Source organism: Geospiza fortis, unplaced genomic scaffold (assembly GCF_000277835.1).
Source record: "Geospiza fortis unplaced genomic scaffold, GeoFor_1.0 scaffold166, whole genome shotgun sequence".
NCBI lineage: Eukaryota > Metazoa > Chordata > Aves > Passeriformes > Thraupidae > Geospiza > Geospiza fortis.
In genome coordinates, this window is record NW_005054310.1 from 4,769,360 (window position 1) to 4,789,627 (window position 20,268).

The 20,268-nt window shown below is 38.4% G+C and overlaps 1 protein-coding gene across 1 annotated transcript in view; it reads right to left on the bottom strand.

The window, feature by feature from the left end:
* Positions 1-484: 484 nt before the first annotated feature.
* TPH2 (tryptophan hydroxylase 2) overlaps positions 485-20,268 on the bottom strand; it is a 56,908-nt gene continuing 37,124 nt past the window's right edge. Inside the window, exons 9-11 of the mRNA XM_014312354.1 lie at positions 9,624-9,719; positions 1,388-1,521; positions 485-1,296 (exon numbers count right to left, since the gene is read on the bottom strand). Of these exons, the coding sequence (XP_014167829.1) occupies positions 1,122-1,296; positions 1,388-1,521; positions 9,624-9,719 (405 nt within the window). The 3' untranslated portion in view covers positions 485-1,121. The remainder of the gene's footprint in view (positions 1,297-1,387; positions 1,522-9,623; positions 9,720-20,268) is intronic.

The window sequence follows — 20,268 nt, forward strand, 5'->3', positions numbered from 1 at the left end:
GAGCTTGTACTTCTGTCAGAGTTTGCCAGCTTAGAGTTTATTAAGTCAGGCATTACCTGCATCCATCTGATACAAGCAAGGCAGCTTGGGTGTTCCTATGATTTAATCACTCCACAAATACTCTAGTAACTGAAAATCATCTCAGCCATAATTAAATAACAACTTCCTTATTCACCCTTTTATATGTTCTGATACTGGCACAGTGTAGACCCAGTCAAGCATGGCCAAGTCAAGGCTGAGTGTAGAATAATAAGGAAAGGCAAACTATGCCTGAAATACAAGAGGAGTTAAGTTCAAGACACAAGGGAATGCAGAAAACATACAACGATGTGGAAGGACTTTGGATTCACATGTAACAGTGACATTAAAACAAGTGCTTAATCTCTTATTTCCAGATAGCAATCTCAGAGGAAGCGCTCTCAGGACTGTCACAGGTAACGCATGTGAACTACAACTATTTTTCTACATGAGCTGTCAGAGATTTCTGTTTTTAGTGTGTTGCAATTGCTCAGTCACATTGAACATTTGTCAGTTGTGGGTTCTCATTACGTATAATCTTCACAGACCTCTTGGTACCAATACATATCCTTCCTGATCTCTGATAGCTGCTGGTACACAAATTGTATTGTTCAGTCACAAGAGACACTAAGTTCTGTAACAGATTTATGGACAAAAGATGTCTTTACCATTAGAGAAAGAAATAATGTTTTCTTACAAAGAAAATTAAAGTGTGGCAAACATTTTTTTTCTGGATTCTTGTGGAAGGGAAGGTATAATGAAGAAATAAACTCAGGCCTAATGAAATCAGCAACACCATTTCTTAAACATTGAAGTGAATCATTTTATGGAAACCAAACTGTTGCCAGGAAAGTTTTTTAATGGTATACTTGTACATGACATTGTGCTGAAGAATTGATGATTACATTCTGCCACATTCCATGTTTCATTTACAAATTAGCATTGCCTTGGTTTGTCTGCACATTACAGTTAGACAGAGCTACACAATAATGCAAGCCACAGGCCAAGCTGTAAAGGGAAAACTGATGGCTCTGATAAATTAGCCATCTCATGTAACTGGCTACAGAAAGAGCAACTGACAGCAAATCACAGTGCCAAACATATCAAATCCCTAAATATCTGTTCATTTTGCTTAAAGCATCACATACAGTGTTTAGATCACTGCGGAGGTCCTGGACAACATTTTCTATACTCCTGGTATCCTTCAGAATCTCAATGCTTTGCGTATATGGATTGAAATACACAGAGAAGGGACGATTGATTGATTTGGCGAAGTCCCTGAAAGGAAAAAAAGAAAATTAACTTCCTTTTTTTTCCCAGCCACTAAAGAAGAGAAAATTAGATTCTTGAGTCAGGGAAAATTATTTACCTCATCTTTTCTTTGGCCTCTTCAAAACTCTCTGAAACAAAGTAAACTTCCTGGAAAGTAGTGATAAGGCATTCTTGCAAACAGGTTGTCTTTGGATCGAATGCTTTCACATTGGCCTTGTCAGAGAGAGCATGCTGCAAAATACACCACAGGATCTGTTAAACTGGATTTTGATTATGCTGTGTATCTATATCAGCTGCTCATATATACAGCTTTTATATCGCTGTCCTGTATCTTTCCCACTAATTGGTAGCTCATCTTGTTTTACATATAGTGTTTTTTCTGTTTGAATAGTCAATAGAATTTGTTATTTAAAAGGCTCTTACTATGGGAGATGGTTTTTCCCCTTAATAATAAAATAATAAAGAGGGTGTTAGAAATGCACCTGCCATGAACATATACAGATGTAAATGTTCAGATGGAAAAAGAAAAACCATCAAATAACCATTATTGAAAAATTATCTATACAATTACAAACATATATGTCCCCAAAATCTCATTTAACTAGCAGAATTCATCTTCATCTTGGTGGGTAAATTGGGTCTGACTAAACCATTCAGGTAATCTGTACTTTACATTTTCAAGTTAAAATCATATAGTATTTTCCTGACAGCAAAAGTGAAACTACACACTGAAAAAAATGGCATTCAATAATGGCAATGTATTGCAAGACAATGAAATACACTACTCTTCTGCCACACAACCTGAGCAATAATGCTTCACATAGTACTGCAAAGAAAAAATAACAGATATAGATAAGTCCAAAAGAGACATTGGGCAGATAAGGCAAATGCTACACAGGGCAGAGAGTTCTGATCAGCCTTTCTCTTCATATGACTTGCACAAGTCACTAGAAAAGAGAGGTTCAGAACTGAAAATCAGGTACTGAGACATTTTCCAGGAAAATGTTTTCTCACTCCCCTTTCAACTTGAATACTTGGGTTGGCTTTTGCATCTATCTTATCTTCTAGAGCACACATATTTTCATTCTCAGTCCTCTGTTACAGAAGTATAAGGTAAGAAAGCAGAGCATATTTAGGTCACCTTTCAACCTTCTTTAGTCCCCTGATACCTATATAGAGTGAAGATGTGAATGAAAAGCATAAAGAAATGACAGGGAGGAAGCAGATCCCTGAGGTCCAAAGGTGCCTCTGATTTCTTTACTTTCCATCTGCATGGACATTCTTTACAGTGGAGAAAAGTATTAACCTTAAGGTATTCACAACTTTTATCCTTGCTCTTGCTTATACTCATTCCTAAATGCCTGTGAAAGGCTCTGAAAATATCACATTAACTCTCAACCTGAAGTCTCCAAATAGCAGGACAGAAAACTGGAATAAGAGCCTCTTTCTCCCACCTCCTCTCTCTCCAAAAATAAATACATGAAAAATCAATGCATGGAATCTTAAAATGTCAGGGAATTAACTTTCTTTGGTACATGTATATTTTCCTTCTCACAAGGTTTGCTGTTTCTAGCCAGCCATCAGTTAAACAGGTTTGAAAACAAATATAAACAATGGTCTCTCAAGCATCATCCTCTTCTAAAAGGACTGCAGGAACAGGCTCACCTTATTAGGCCCCTGTCTGTATCCCTGTTGTCACTTTCTCTTTGCAGAACCATGGTGTGGTTGAATGCTTATAAATTAAGGCATTTACCTCCTTCTCTCAAAATTAATTTGCCTTTTCTCACCTGGAATTATAATAGATTCCCTGGGAGGGTATCTATAGATAAAAATCTCCTCTTAAGGTGACTTTGTGCTTCCAGGTGAGTCTTGGTGGCTCAAATGTCTAAAGCACAAAGTTTCAAAACTCTGAGTGGACTGAGTGAGGTTGATTCCTTGCAGGGAATGAAGATGATGATACAGGCCATGATTCCATAGGAACTGACTACTTCTGGTTCATGGATTCTTTCCTGTACTGTGAAAGGTTCGAAAGAAAGGGGGACGCTGTTAACTTCTCTACTTACTAATGGCCTCTGATGGGCCAGGCCTAGTCCTTGGGACTGAAGTTATCAGCATCAAGAAGGGAGCCAGCCTGTGGCTCTAACATTGTGAACAACTGTTCTAGTCACTGAACCCTAATTTTATAAAAGGAGAAACTTTAAAGAGAAGGAAGGGCTGATGCTATCACAGGGGATGTCCCCTGAGAAAGCCTTTCTAGTTATTCTCCTCAGATAATCCATATGAAATGACTGATTCTTTCTGGATCCCAGTTTAGTTATACATGAACAGAGCTGCTGTTTTACAAAGCAACTCTGCAGAGAGTGGAACATGAGGACAGTAGCACATGTGCACCCTGGAAACCAAGTGTAAAGTATTCAGACATGCCTTCAGAATTAGGTGACAACAGATCAGTTATTCTTAGGATTACAGTTTGGAAACAAAAGGTGTAAATTCTGGTGAATTCCCACCCAAGATCCCTGTCTCCCCTCCAAGTTCTTTTGGCTCTTAGATCAAGTAGGAATTGTCATGGCTACCAAAGCAATGTTTCCATCTTTGCAAGTCTGGATGGTGTTTTCAAATTGCACAGCCTGGCATCTGTAACATCTGCTATTGAGGTGATATTCTGACACCAGTAATGCCAGAGTTCAGCAATTGAAATGAGCCTACAGACAAACCTTCAGAGAGACCATAAACTATCTCATGTGAACTAGAATGGTCAAGACACTGACTCAAAGCTGGTCAGAGCATTTATCAGAAACTTTACAGCACTGTAAAATGCTGGTCCTTGGCAATCTCGACGTTTTGAAGTACATAATCTCAACCAAAACAAATTGTCTGGTGAGTCCAAAAGCTTTCAGCGTCCAGCCTGTGTTTTTTAAATACGTGTTATTCACTTATGGTTTGGTTGGACATTCAGTTCTTTAGTGAACTCAAATGAGTAAGTACACAATATGTATTTCTCCATGAGAAACCTCTATGTTATCCACCTCCAATGAGATGTTAGGGCTAGCACTCATGGAAAATAGCTTTTGATTAAAAAGGGCATCTCACCATCTTGTGGATTTGTGATAACGGTCTCTAACAGCCCATTCATACAGACTGTACTGGTAATGCTAGTCATACTGTTGGTGAGTCTTCTTCAGTTCAAGAAATAAAAATTTGGAGTGAAACTTTGAAATGAATCATCACTGATTCTCAGGAAAAGCAGCACTATCAGACAGCTTAAGAAGTAGACAATCATTTGTACTGAAAATAAGCATAACAATAAAGAAATGCTTCCACTTCCTGCCAGATGAAAGGTTAAAAGAGTGATTGAGGTGCCTAACAACAGGTGTCTAAGGCCTAGGCTGTCTGATGCATTTTACAGAGAGTAGAAGATACAGCACAAGATCTAAAGAAGTCTTTTACACATTTCTGCAGCGGCAGCTGGTCAGAAATACTAGGGCATATCAGATGGCACCAGGCATTTACACTGCACAACTGTGAATCATTTCCTAAGTGACCACTATCACTGACACATGAAAAAAGAGTTTGGTCTTGTAATTCCTTCTTTGAGTATAAAAATGGATTGCAATAATACAACTCAGAGCTTTTCAGGTTTGTGAAAGAAAATAAATGAAACAAAACCCAAAAAGTTAAATCTTCAGCTAGCAAGGGGAAAACTTGAGATGAGTTATAAATACTGTACTGTCTGAGAAGTACAGGAGGGCAGAATAGGAACACAGGTGAGAAGATGTGTGAGTGCCAGTACTGATTTTATCACCTTGTTTTCCCAGGGGGTGTACATAGAGTCTTGAAAAACCTGCTCTTAAATGTTTTCCTGCTTATCTACAAAATGTGTTGTGAATCTGACAGTGTCCTGTATTACCAGAAAATTTTGTTCAATTGTGTAATTGTACAGAAATTCTAGAAAAAGACAAAAAATCTCACTATTTCAAGATTCTTTAAATTAGCATCTGAGATCCAGGAGTTGTTTTCTTCATCCCCTTCAGAAAACAGAGCCAAAATTTGCATTTTAATATTTTTGGTTATAAAGTCTAATGCTGGCACTTCTTAAATTGCCTTTAAAAAAATAATACAATTGGATACTGTACTTGACTTTAAAAATTTATAGAGATTTTAAGTCTACCTCTCTGTTCAGTATAGAAGCATACAACAGGGATGTATGACTTGATCTACAGCCAACTGAAGTTGATAGGAGACTCCTTTAATGAAAGAGTTCAAGAGAGCATCACACAAATTAAATGGATTAAAGTTTCCAAAGACATTTGAACTGCTTTTTAGAAACAGTTTTAATAATTGAAATGTACATTATTTCCGCCTTATCTCTAAGCCCCAAATACATACTGTGTAATAGTGTTAGCTAGAGTTAACCTGACTATATTAGGCAGAACATTTTATAACTACTTACTGTATTATTCTATTCCCCCCAGGCTTCATTTTTAATCTTCTCTTTCTCGTTATTTTGTTGTGCTTTTAATTTTTTTTTTTTTACTTGATGCTTTCATAGCATGCACATAAGGAGATGCATTTTTCATAATCTGAAATTTGAGGTCTAATTACTGAGTGGGGAAAAAGATTTCAAGGGAATACTATAGTGATAAGCTGGTGCACACATTTCTCTAGCTTTTACAGTTATTTGTTACTAGAGCTGTTGACCAGATTTGTGAAGTGGAGCAGTGTAATACAGAAACAGGGATGACTGAACAAGCCATTCAGTCCTCCAAAAAGCCCAAATACTGCTTGCCATTTCTGACCTGCAAATAGACTCATGCACTTCTAGAAATTTATACAAATTATACATAAAATTGGCCACCATTTTATTTCCTGTGCATACTGTTGCATTGAAAAGAAAGCTGATAGGGACAGAAGTTGGAGAAAGGCTTTTCTTCTTGCTCACAAAAGCATATTAATAAAAAATGCCTGTGCAATCTCAAGGGCACCCTCAGTAAATTTGCAGAGAACACCAATTTGGGCAGGAGCATTGTTCTGATGGAGAACAGGAAGGCTCTGCAGAGGATCTGGAAAGGATGGATCAATGGACGGAGGCCAGTTGTTGAGGTTCAACAAGCCCAAGGTTGCCAGGTTCTGCACTTGGGTGCCATCAAGCCCAAGCAGCAAAGAGTGGCTGGAAAGTGGCACATCAGAAAAGGACGTGACGGTGCTGGTCAACAGCTGACCAGGAGCCAGCAGTGTGCCCAAGTGGCCAAGAAGGCAAATGGCATCCTGGTCTGTATCTGCAATAGTGTGGCCAGCAGGACCAGAGCAGTGACCCTCAGCACTGGTGAGGCCATACCTAAAGTCTTTGTCCAGTTTTGGGCCTCTCACTCAAAGAAAGACATTGAGGTTCTGGAGGGTGTCCAGAGAAGGGTAGTGGAGCTGGGGAAGGGTCTGGAGCACAATGATGAGGAGCAGCTGAGGGAACTGGGTTTGTTTAGCCTGAAGAAGAGGGAACTCAGGGGAGACCTTTTCCCTCTCTATAGTTTTCTACAAGGAGATTGTAGCCAGATGGGGGTTGGTCTCTGCTCCCCAGTGAAAAGTGACAGGAGAAGTGGAAATGTCTTCAAGTTGTGCCAGGGGAGGTTTAGATTGGATATTAAGAAACATTTCTTCACCAAAATGGTTGCCAAACACTGGAGTAAGCTGCCCAAGAAAGTGGTAGAGTTACCATCCCTGGAAGTATTTCAATGATGTGTGGATATGGCACTTGAGGGCATAACCTAGTGGCATATTTGGCAGTGCTGGGTTAACAATTGGACTTGATCATCTTAGAGAACTTTTCCAACCTAAACTATTCTATGACTCTAAACTCAAGGTAGCAAAACTCAACATTTCAAGATCTGCCTTCCTAGTGGCAGGGATATACATAAGTATTTGAGCTTCTATGGGCCACAGCCATCCCCATCTAAGGTATGGCAGAAGTTATTTCTGACAGGATGTCTTCACTCTGCCACCTGTGAGAAGTATGAGTGTTGAACACATGACAGGGACATGTCATGGCCATGCAATCTGAGTCTCCTCTTCCTCCCCGCTCACCAATGCTGAAATAGCCAGCATTGTTCTCATCATTTTCAGAGCAATTGCTACCATCAGTAAGGATTTCAGTAACAATCAGGATCTCAACAACAGTCTATTAGCATGACCTTCCTTCAGGTCAAGGAAGAAAATTGCCCTCCTAGTAGGTGCTAGGAGGGAGATTGTTTTCTGAAAAAACAGGAGAAAGTGACAATGGCTTGATGCAAGGCTGTGCACCAAAGTCATGGGTGCCCAGACATTCTCCTTCCTAAGCACCTCCCCAATAATATTTTGCTGACAAGAAGCACAGTCATGCCAGGATTGTGATCTAGAAATGGCTTCTCCCATGGTCATTTTATCAGAAAACTTAGTCATTTTTTCCATTTTTTTTCCTTAACTTTTACCTTCTTTTCTACCCTGGAGCACACTTCCACAGACTTTTGAATATTTTTCACCTTATCAGTCCCTTCATGGAGACTATGTCTACTTTTGGTATGGTGCTGTTCTGTTCCCACAGCACACAAGTGCTTAGTTTATCAGTAACTGAAATTTCTAACTTAAGATCAGTATAGGCAAGATCTGGTGAAATTTACTATCTTATGACACACAAGAGGTCAAATCAGGTGATCTAGTAGTCCCTTCTGGCATCACATCTACAAAACATATATGTAGTGAAACAGAAAAGTATATAATATTATTGACTTAGAGCAAAATTATTATGATATATATCCAGCCATAACACTGCAGCAGATCAATATAGTCCATTAATGTGCAGATTATTTAGCTTTTAGCGTTGCTTTTCAAAATTATTATTTTTTGCGTTTATACTCTGAGTTTACTGCTGAACAAAGAACCCAGATCTGGGGTCACAAATGTGTGGTACCAAATATGCACACTTGACAAGAATAATGCATTTGTTTATGACATTGATGGTAGAAGATTTATTATGTTCTTGACTATTAATTTCTTCTTTTTTATGTCCTTAGATTTTGTAAATCATATGGTAGGTATTTTCAGGGTCATCACCTAGCAACCTTAACTGTTAGTTTAAATAAAAGGTCTAATTCTTTAGAGAATCCTGCAGAGTTTGGGGCTTAGCACTGAATGTTGCTGAGCCAAAGGAAAACAAGTGGGGCATCTTCATGTCTTTTCATTCGAACAACTTGCACTGTGAGTATAAAATATTGCCAGGCAGATATGGAATGTTTCTGTGGCAGGAGTATGCACAGAACTGAGAGCAACTCCAATGCAATCAAAGAAAAAGCACTAAAGAAGGTAAATTTCTTCAACATTTTTTACTACTGGAAGTATAGCAGATTTACTAATGAGCTTCACCCCAAATATTCACAGTTACAGGTAAAACAAATAGCAGAAAGAGACTGAGATACTTCTATTAAACTGCCAAGTAGCTCACTAAAAGCCAGCCCTGGAGGGTGGGAAGATGTGGAAACTCAAATAAACAATGGATATGCTGCAAAATAGTTTTCAATACTCTTCCATATATGCCTTCTAAGTCCAAATGTTTTAACTGCAAAGCCACTAAGAGTTCATTTGGGTCTCTGAAAGTGGTACTCCTCCCTCTCTTCACCCTTCCCTTCCACCTCACTGAGAGATGTATTATGTCCCAAAATACTACAGCTGTGACAAAATACCTTTTGCCTATTCCCCATGTTTTCTAGGCATTAAAAGAGGCAATAAATTATCCACTTCAACTACTCACACCATGCAAGGTGTTAACACTTTCAACCTTAAAAGAATAGGGCTCTATGTATTGTGACATAGGCAAGTTCAATGTGAGTTCATATGCATTCCTTAATTTTAAATATGATTAATCATATCAGGACCTTAATGAATACTGTTCTTTCCATATCAATAATGAATCCACTCAAGTACACTGGATTACTTAGAACAGAATCATGTCTGATTTCTAGCACTTCTTTTTGGGTCTTAAAAATACGTGCTCCTCATCCAAACAAAGCTTTTAGAGCCCAAGGCACTCTTACCTGCTAGAACCCTTGAGCCCCGTTTGACAAGAAATGAAAATTCAAACAGAAATCAGTTTTTTAGTTTATAGTTGCTTTGGTACTTTGGGCCTTACAAGTCCATTTCATGCTTCAAGTGCCAGCTGATATTTCAAACAAAGCTTTTAGGTCAATACTGTATTTTAAATACAAGCTTTTTATCTTGAGAATTTTAACTGTTATTTGAAAGTCAATGTATTTATATCCACCTATTTTTTTGTTATGATTAAAATTTTACTATGCTTTAAGGATACATACCTTTAACTCTCCAATAGAAGACAGAAGTCCTGCCCCATAAGCACGCAGTTGTCCTTCTTGCTTGCAAAGGCCAAATTCAATTGTAAAGAAATAGCACTGTAAAATATACAGATATTCAGTACAAATAGTACAGTTGCAAACAGGCACTTCAGCAATAACAATCATACCATATTCACTTGCTTGTCCCACTTCTTTAGAATTACCTACTTTGAATATAATCTCAGATAACGTACATTGTTTCTGCTAAGTAATTTAAATGTCATGTTCAGCAGTAAGGAAGCTTTGCACAAAAATTTGGGATTTTGTTCTTTGTCTGGGTACATAAGGAGTTCACAAGAATGGCCAGTTAGGAACAGACAAGTAAGATCATTTTTAGGTATCACAGGTGCGGATAGTAACCTACAGAGGTTTCTGAAACCTTCAGAAGTAAATGAGATGCCTCAAAACAGAATCCTGCAAGGCAGCTGGTCTGACTGTCTAGGAGTATCTGAAGAGCTCTAAGATGTAGTTCAGAGCACTTAGTTTTAAGTTCAAGCTGATATCACTTCAAAGTCTGAAATATACTTGAGTTGTTTTGAGTTAAAATTAATTTACTTATATGTATGTGCTTAAGAGCCTTCCTGAGTTGAGGTCTAGGTCTTCACTAGATTTTATTCTGTCATAAATAAGGAATGAATTTGGCATTTGGCTTCTTAAACTGCAGAAAGAAAATTATATTCAGTCCAATGAATTCACTTGATCAATGAATTCACTTGAACGATAACAATTGTTTTTTAGTCTACATTCCATCTGGTAACATATCTGACCTGTAAAACTGATGAAAAGCTGCAAAAAGAGATCTGTTAAATCAGCATAACAGTATTGTATCTAACTTTGCTGTACCCACCTAACAAAGTTAAATGTTAGGAAGATCATAAGAAGCACTGACAGCCTACTGTCCACTAAATGCTAAAGATCGCAGTCACTTCTGCTCTTATGGTACTGGATTTTACTTTGGTTTTTTTACAACACATCACATGCTTTTTGATATTAGATCAAACAGTTGAGATTAAGATGGTAACTATTTCATATTGTAAACATATGAAGGTTTTAGGAAGTTGAGATCTAAGTTATACAAGAATATTGCACATATATATATACATATCCCGATATATGTTTGTGTTTATTACATCATCTGACAATTTCAGGTTTTGCACAAAGGGGCATAACTCCACTGAACCTGGAAGATTTAAATGTCTTTGCAGGAGATATGAATTTAGGATAAGAAATTACCCAATATTTTGTACTAAATTTTAATTTTTTTAAGTAACTTCAGAATACATCCTAATACAATGTTGGTTTTTTTCCATTCACTTCTTCCTTAATTCCCAATTGGGTTTCATATTAAATATAGAAGACCCCAAATTAACAGCTCTTTTAAGTTCAACCAATGTTTAGAAATTCAAAAATTATTAATTGCTTGATCTCATAAAAGTTTCTGTACAGCTAGTGATTCATACAGCATACCCTTCATGCAGAAGTGTATAATAAAAAAGGGAATAAAAACGTATGAGCCCCATGTCTGATCCAAACCTGCTCAGTCAGCTGAGAAGAAGGAACCAGTGGCAGAGACTTCAAACATCTCAAGTCTGATTACGTCACAGTAGTCAAATGCAGAGATATCCATAAAGGAAGGTGAAAGCACAACATCATCAAATAAAACAAAACAAAAAAACAAACCCCAAAAAATCAAATTTCCACCTCTGGCTTTGCTATTGACTCAGGTAAATCAAGCTGGCATAAAATTTTTCAGTACATCAGATGATATCACCACTTAGGAGGTAGGCAAGACAACAGGTTTCCAAAAATATTGTCTCAGGGACAAACAACCAATAACACAAAATGTCACAGGCATCACAGAAGTAGCGAGCGAAGCTGAGAGACCTATCACAAAGAGTACAAATTTCGCTTCCCTGCCTAAATATTTTGCCAGAACAGCTATCAGTAGGCCACAGTCCTGCTCGCATACATGCTGACCCAGCTAGAAACTAACTACTCAGCTTTACACTTAAATCCTACTAACATCTTTGAATTTGTCCCCCTCTTCCTCAGGGTTCCATAAAGGAATCTCTCAGGTAGTAGTTCTCATGCTGCTAACATTAACATTCTGACAGACATACAGCAGGATTAGACTCCTGATAAAACACAGTGATCGTGCTCATTTTCATTTTTAAAACCAACAGCAGCTAAAAAGGAGTCTGGTGTTTGTATGTTTTAGATCTGTAAGAGCTGCACTTAGTCCCCACATGTGGGGCACCTCTACTGTTGACCTTTCTTAGGCTGAAGAAGACCAAAAATATGTCATGCTGCTCCCAAGAGAAAGTCAAATGCCCATTTAGCAACCTATAGGGCCAGCAGAGGGAAGGGGGAGAAACGTTCTCCACTCCTCTGAGGATGTGCACTCTGGGGGCTGGAAAGTGCAGAAAGCAGAGGAGCCAACACAGGCACTGGAGAGAGCAATCCCTGCTGTCCAGGGTGAGCAATATCCACGAGATAGGTAGGACTTGATTCCACTTCCTCCTTGATGGATAGACAGTACTTAAAGAGGGAGCTTCTTTTGCATTGGTTCAAAAATTATTATAATTGTTACTGTAATAAAAGGGAGTCATATTTATGAGCTAAGGCTTGCTGGTGAGAGCCAATCTTTACTATTTATAAGACTTGTACTCTCAGTATAACTAACTAAAATAAAACACATAAATGGCAGTGTGTCTGCCTACTACTAACTTGTGATATCAAACTGCAGCATTAAGAAAAGCCTTTCAAATTAAAAGCTGATTTATAAATTTGCCACATGCAACAGCTACAATTTTGTATTTAAGAGTGCCCTGCTTAGCCAAGAAAGTGCAAAGCTCACCCAATGCTGCCACCTTCAGATCGGTAGTCAGCAATACATGATTCCCCCCACGGGTCTACTCACACCTGCAAAGGTGGCTCAGTGCACTAGAGTTTGCAGACTTTGGTAAGTTGTGTTCTCAAGCCTACAGACATCGAGGCAAACTGATAAGGAGTTTAAATATTAACTGTAAAGCGACACTTTTTATTGACAAGACACATAGACACCCCAGTAAATGTGTCCTTTTTATGGTAAGCTACAATTGTGATATCCTATATTACACACAGGATAAGCGCACTGGAGTGGGAATGACTGAACAAAGCAGTGGCTGTTGAGATGAATACATCTTTTGAAGCCTCACCTGAAGACAAATTTGATTATTACACTGCTGTTACACGTAGGCTGGTGCAAGCACAAATAGGGTGATCCAGGCTCTCCTGGTCTGATTTGAAATCTTGGACTTGTCTCTTGCATACTCCCTAGACTTTGAATGGCCCCAGATATTTGGTTCCTCTACAAACCACAGCAATATCTGTACTTTACTTTCAGCTCTACCTCACCTTTGGGGTGAAGTCTGTGTTTGCTACAATTATAGATAGACTCTTGAAGTAGGAAAGGTGGCTTTCCATGTTGTATAAATTCTGAAGTTCTCAAAGAGCCTTACAGTAAAATACTGCTCTGTTAGTCAAATCAGCAAAATGAGATGAATAATCAATATGCCAAATGAGGGATTAGAAATAATTTTTGTACCAAGTGACATCAATCAAGACCGTGCCAGGAGCACAAGACTATCTTCAGTATCATTTAATTCTATTTCTCTTATTGATTCAAGAATATATGAAAGATACTTTACAGTCAAGCTCATGAAACATTATCTAATGGGTTCAAAATTATTCAACAGATGCATGGAAGAAAATCCAATTAAGGGCTATAAAATACTAATATAGCAGATTTCTTCCTTCAGAACCCTTGAATCAAAAGTCATTGGCAAGTAAAGCAGTACATCAGGAAAATACCACCGTATGGCTTTCGACATATGCTGTCCTGCAGACGTCTGCAACTGCCTGGGTCACAGACAAGATACTGGGGTAGCTCGTCTGGCCAAGTGTATATGTGATTTCAGGAGTCAGATCAGTTGTCCTGCTATTGATAGGAAAGATACAAAGAACATCAAGCCCTAGCAAACTCCAAACCTGGTCTCCAGGGTAAACATAGTGTCTCTTCTTTGTATTCAGATACTGCCCTGCATTATAAACTGGACTACCATAAGAAAAAGAAAAAATCAGAGACAGCTATGACAGCTAACAGAAAAAATCGTTATTCGAGGGTGCTTAGATATTTTCAAAGGCAGGAAAAAAGGTCTGATAGGCTCAATTCTCCTCACCTGTCTGGTTTCTAAGCCTTTGAAAATCCCTTCTCACACCACATCATTGTGCATTTGAGACTCTCCCTCCTGGGATCTGTGCAAAGAACTTGTGCATAGTGTTAAGTCCTAGTGTCACAGAGTCAGTAGAAAATCTGACTTGTTCATAAAAAGGCCTTTCAAGCCATTCCACTTTGCTTCATTTTCTTATGATATACCTGGAGACCAATACTTGCATCACTAGGCAATTTTCAGCACAAAGTATATAATGAGATTTTATCTGTTTTCTGAAAGTACCTTATGAAAATGTTGTCAGGATGAGTCCTGAGAACACCAAGCATGTCAAGAGCTAATTCATTAGTGCTCCCTGCCACAAATGGAATGAGGAATTGTGTGATTGCATGACTGCAATCCTGGTACATGGGCAGAAGACTCACCACTACATGAACTGCCAATGTCATGGGCCTACAGCCCCAGGCTGATGTGTAATAGCCCAAATAATCACTTTATATGTATATAAAATTAGTTGCCCTGAAGACAATACAACTATTAACACATGTAAGTACTTGAAAGACCTGCACCAAATAACTATCCTTAAGAAAATATATTTACCTTGTTTCTACAGGATTTCGGATTTCAAAGGATATTTGAATGGACTACTCAATTCAAATGTATGTGATATGTTCACAATATGCAGAGATTAATTCCTTTTTCTTTAGGAGTCCTTTGGTATTTTTGCGCTAAAAAAATTCACCTAGAGATTAAATCTCTCATATAGTTGTAATTATCTCATAAATAAATAATTATATACCACTGAAAGACTTTTAAAAATGCCATTGTTAGAAATTAAATCTAAGAATTAATGAAATAAAAGTGTTTTCATTCCCTCTGTAAAAGGTGCTCAAATTGCAAGCAACTCTCAACTCAGAAATATATATGTGACTCTCATTTGTGCTTTCTTTCTTCATTCAGAGCTGGTGCAAATAAATTTTTGAATAGTTGTTTATTTTTCAATCTCAAACACATCAATAGTCACAAAAAATAACCAAAACACAGCTGGCATTTCACATTTTACTGAATTATTCAAAATTCAGTGTGTTGAGTAGTATCAGGAATGCTCTACTACAAGAAACAGATAGATGTAACAAAGGTAACCCAGGCAACTAGCCAATACAGCCCAGTGTTGGAGCCCAGACCTCAAGCAATAGCAGCTATTTGACAGCTATTCATGCGGGAACATTATTGAGCAGAAATGCAGAGAGATTTTTGAACAACAAATAAATCTCATGATGAGCTTGTGAATAGATCAAAAGCAGAGGAGTAAAATTCGATAGCCAAGTCTCATTATAGGTGATTCACTTACCTCCAACAAAGGCAGTGACCCTATTCACAACCAACAGCATTTCTAAATAAAAAAACAAAGTTTAATTCTTCAGATTTACCTTCTTGAAGATTTTTTTTTAGTCTGCCACTTTGAAAAGCATTTAGACTCAGTGAAATGAGGTTTCCTTCAGGGATTGCAAAGTGAATATATTTAACAACAGCCTCCTTTTTCCCCTCATCTCTCTTCTTTGCATTCAGACCTTTCACTAAGGGTGAATGCTTGGAACAATCTCTTTCTAAACAATAGTTTGAGTAGATGTGGTGCTGCTCATTAGAGCAGTCTGGGACACACACACACCGGCATTGGCATTTCTGACAGTCACAGCACACAGTACCACTACATGCAAATTCCTCTAATGCAGGGCTTGACATACTCAGAGAAAGCATGGCCTATAGTGACCTCAGGGAGGCTTAACCCCTCATGAATATTTTGAAATTACGCTTGTTTTTTCAGGAGTTTCTGCAGAAAAACTCATAATGGTAACCAAAATAAAATTACCATCATGCATTTGTTAGGGAGCAGAAAATGTACCTACCTCAAGCAGCACAAGTAATGAGGTAACACTGTACCCCCAACACTGGGGAGCCCAGTCAAGACAAGACAATGTGTATGGCAGCTACCAACCTTGCAGGTGCAATATGACTTCCAGAATAAGACCTGGAGAACATTCTTACTAACAATTTTGTATCTCTTGAGAGAATATTTCTGTTGTTCATTCTCACATGAAGGAGGCCCACTTGCTGCTCTAAAGAGCAAGCAGAGAGAGAGGAGGATAAAGCGCTTCTGAGATTTTTCTGCTGTTGCAAAAGCTAGTTCCCACATAGCTGACATCACATAATATCTCAGTCCATGTTTGAATTACTTCAGAATATTCTGAACTTAGGTTTGCTTTGTGCAAAGATGATGTCTGTCCAGCCCACTCATTTTATCTCAGTCAAAAACCCTGGAGCTCTTTGGGGGTGAAGAATCGGGAACTTACACAGAAAATCTGGTGTTTCCTGGCAAGGCAGCAATTCCCTTCCGCCAAAGCTAGTGGTCACAGAGATGATGCAAAAAACCAATGTCACAAAAAGCACACTTGCTCAACACTGCCAGAAAAAGAACTCCTAGTTTTTTCAACATAATTAAATAACAGTGCTGAAGCTTAATATGCAGCTAAGAAAATGAGATCACTGAAACTAGAAACTGCTGCTTAGATAATTGTTAAACATAAGTCATTGAAGCCCTAATGCTTTGCCCTTCCTATTTCTCCTTCCCTGTCATTTGACTCTTATCTAGAACAATTTCTAAAACATGGGGGTTTAAGGTTTATTAATTTCATGTGGAGTTATTAAGAAAAAATTATGTGCAATAATGGGCCATTTCCTTTCCACTTTATTTTACAACATATAACACGAATTCACATTCAGTGCTCCCTATTTTAGCTGAAGAGAGTATTCACTCATTTCTTTTTCAAGCTGTTCGTTCAAATTTCAGTCATCCAGAGATTTCACACAGGTAACATAACAGGGACAGTGAGAGTTTTTGACATGGTAGCTGGGACTACATGAGATGGGGTCCTCTGAAAGTGAATTTAAAAAAAAAAAAAAAGCTGAGCATATCACAGCTGTTCACACTCTTCAGTCTGTGCTGCCTCATATGACACATGGGTTCATTAAGATCCTTCAAAATTCACAGGCTGCAAGAAGGGACTGTCTTTACGGCTTTTCCATTCCTATTTTACCCCTCTTTGTCCTGCTACTCTTACAGATGAGAACTTGGCACTAACACAAACAAAGCAAGAACAGTCCTGATCTGCTAGGATGTAGGGGCCCGAGCTAGCACTCCACAGTGTTCTCCTCAGCCTTGTGGCTTATGCTACAGCTTGGGGAGTATGATTCCTCCAGCAAAGAGCCAGGGACTTGAACAATGACAGGAGGCACGACAAAAGAGAGAGAAAATTTGAAACAAATACACACACAAAGAGATCAGTCTGTCCTTTGCCTGACAGCATGCTCAGTTTATGGGTCAATGACCCTCGGACTGTTACCCCAAATTGTGAACTACCTTGCTTAGAAGAATATCCAGAGAACAGACAAGAACGACCTCAGACATTTTTCTTCCCCCAGCATCCAGAGCCAGAATCTCTACAGAAGCCTAGCTCAGTTCTCAGGACATATTTACCACAGTTACCTGTAGACCTCAGCCCCAGTCCAACATTTTTTGTCCTTCTCTATAAAGGCCATCTTCCACTCCACAGCAAGCGTGCTAAGCAGGCAACTCAGAAGAGAAAGCATAAACTTGCAGCCCTCCATGAAATACTCTTCAGGATGGGGAGGGAAAGTTCATCCTTTTGAAAATGCTGCAATGTTCCAAGGAAACCACAAAAGGGGAAAACTGGCAGAGGATTCTCTTGTGCTTATCCTGGGAGAAGCTTTAGACAGACTGGCTAAGTAAATCCAGAGATTATCAAGTCGCAAAGGTGAAGCAACTAATCACAGCACAGGCTACCATCACTTTTTTTATAAGCAGAGAGTTTACTGAACCACTGCCCTGTGCCAGTCCACTGTCAGAATTCATTACTCTGAGCTGTGAGGCCTCTTTAGAAACCACTCTGGGCCAGCCCAGAGACAGACCCCTGGTGTCCTCCCTGACAGGCATTCCCCTGGGGAGGGCACCGGGCTCGTGTGGTGCTTCTCCTGATGCCATCCCCTGAAGCAGGCTGTGTCCTCGCTAATTGCCAGGCCAATTACTGCCTGTGACAGTTGTACTGCAGGGAGTGATGCAGGAGAGCCACTGAGCCTCCCATGTCATTTTGGGCAAGGAGGGGTATGAGCTTCTTGTGTACAGGATCAGCTGCAAAACTCCTAATGTACCTACTAATGAGGGGAGGCTATATCTTCCGAAAGGGGAGCAGCCTCCTGGGGCTGAAAGAATATCAGACCTTTTTCAAGTTCTGTAACTGTGGGGGCAAAAATGTATTGAGAGAAAAGACAGGGACTACTAGCCAGTGAAGTTTTAAAATTCTAATTTCAAGGGAAAAATGCACTACTTCTTCACAGTCATATTAATTTCAAATTTATTTCTGAAGACCAAAAAAGAGTTAGGATTTCATTCCAAAATTACCACCATTCACATTAATTTTCTAAACATTTTAAAAAGAAAATTAGGCTATTGTATCTATTTACTGAAAACTGATTTAGTAGCTGCCTTGTTTTCAAACATCACAGTTTTTAACAGCAACATTGCATTTAAACTCAATGTTCTTTTAATCACATAAATGCCAAGGGACTCCCAAAAGCTTTTGTGACTCTTAATGCATTAACTCAACCTGCTTTGCAAAAAAGAAGCAAAAAAGATAGTAGGCATAAGCACAAAAGTTCTATTCATGTCAAACTGACAGACAGATCAAAGAAGAAAAGTAGCTCAGGAAATTTTAAATATCTATTAATTTTGCTACTAAAAATATATCCAAATTGAAGATGTTTTTCACAGCCCCAAACAAAATCTTTTTCACGTATAGTTGAGCACCTTCTTGAAGCACTCTGATTTTCAGCAGTGAGGGCATATAAAACGAATCTATCATAACCACAGAGTAGTCAGCTGAGTCACCACTGACTTACTTGCGAGCAGTGGGTAAACACAAAGCAAATCACATGAACATATATTCAGCAAGGTGGAAAAAATATACTGAGCAAATACCTTTGAGCAGAGAGGTTATAGCTATTCACTGTATCAAAGTCAAGGGAATTTACAGGAATTTTTTGTCTGGAAGTGACTTAGCAAATGTGAGAATCACTCCAAAATTGTCACTAGTGATCAGATTCCCATGGATATGCAAGAATTCTGTGCTTGTATAGGTCCTAAGTTCATTGCAGATATATAGTATATATCTGTACATAAGCTAATATGCTTATTCAAAGATGAAAAATTAATCCTATAAAGGTGTTTACGTTTGAGAGATGTAAAATGTCTTGTTAAACCATAATTTTAGCTACTTTTATGTAGTCAAACTGTATAATTATTACAATTACAGCCCACTGATTCAAGGTAGGGAACATAAATCTCTAGGGAAAAAAAAGACTAGTACACATTACAGGGAAAAAAACCATAATCTGTGAGTACCTACTCTTTCCAGCATGTCTTGAAATGCTCTGAGCTCAAACTGCTTTATCTAGCGCTATTAGTAGATGCCATCTTTGGGAACGTCTATAAGGTACAAAGTATATAAAACTTACAGCTCACAACAAGGTTCTTCAGTCTAAACTAATGCTATGTCTGATCCAAAAGCAAATTAAGAGAATAAGATAGTGCAGGGGTTGTTCAAAGGTGCCTGAAAGGGCACCACCATGTTGAAATTCTGTTGACCTTGCTCTGCAACAATTTCAGCCACAGCTGGAATTAAACCAACAACCAAAACTGACAGTCACAAGGCCCTTCTCTGTAACCTTGTCTTTGGCTTCAATAATGCTTTCAGGTTTAGAGTACTTGTTTAAGTTTCAAGAATCGTCCACAAATAAAGCAAAAACCTTTATGCAATAGCTTCAGAAGGCCTGATAGCTCTAAGAAGTAGCTAACATTTGTTGCATGCTGTACCACACAAGTTTGGACAAAGGAGGAGACACAACTGCAAAATCACATGTCCTGCAGAATCAATTCAATCCTCACAGAAATCCTCATTTCTAAATAAGATGTTTTGGAAAGTAAATGATAAAAATTATTTTTACAGCAACAAATTCTACTTTCATTTGCATGTGTACAACTCTACATCTTTTAAGAGATAGTACACATGGAAATGAGATTAGCATTTAGCTCACAGACCTAGCTTATTGAAAGCAATGGCAAACTTGCCCCCGGCCTTCTGTAGCAGCAGCATTGGATTTATAAATATAAAATTAAGCTATACTTACAAAATTATTTTGGTAGATCACCCAAAAGTATCTCAATTAAAATTTTATGGGAACATATTCCATCCAGCACTTTGATGCCATTTGATAGAAAGGTGACAACAGGCATAAGAGCTGCGTCTGAAGCTGCAGCATTA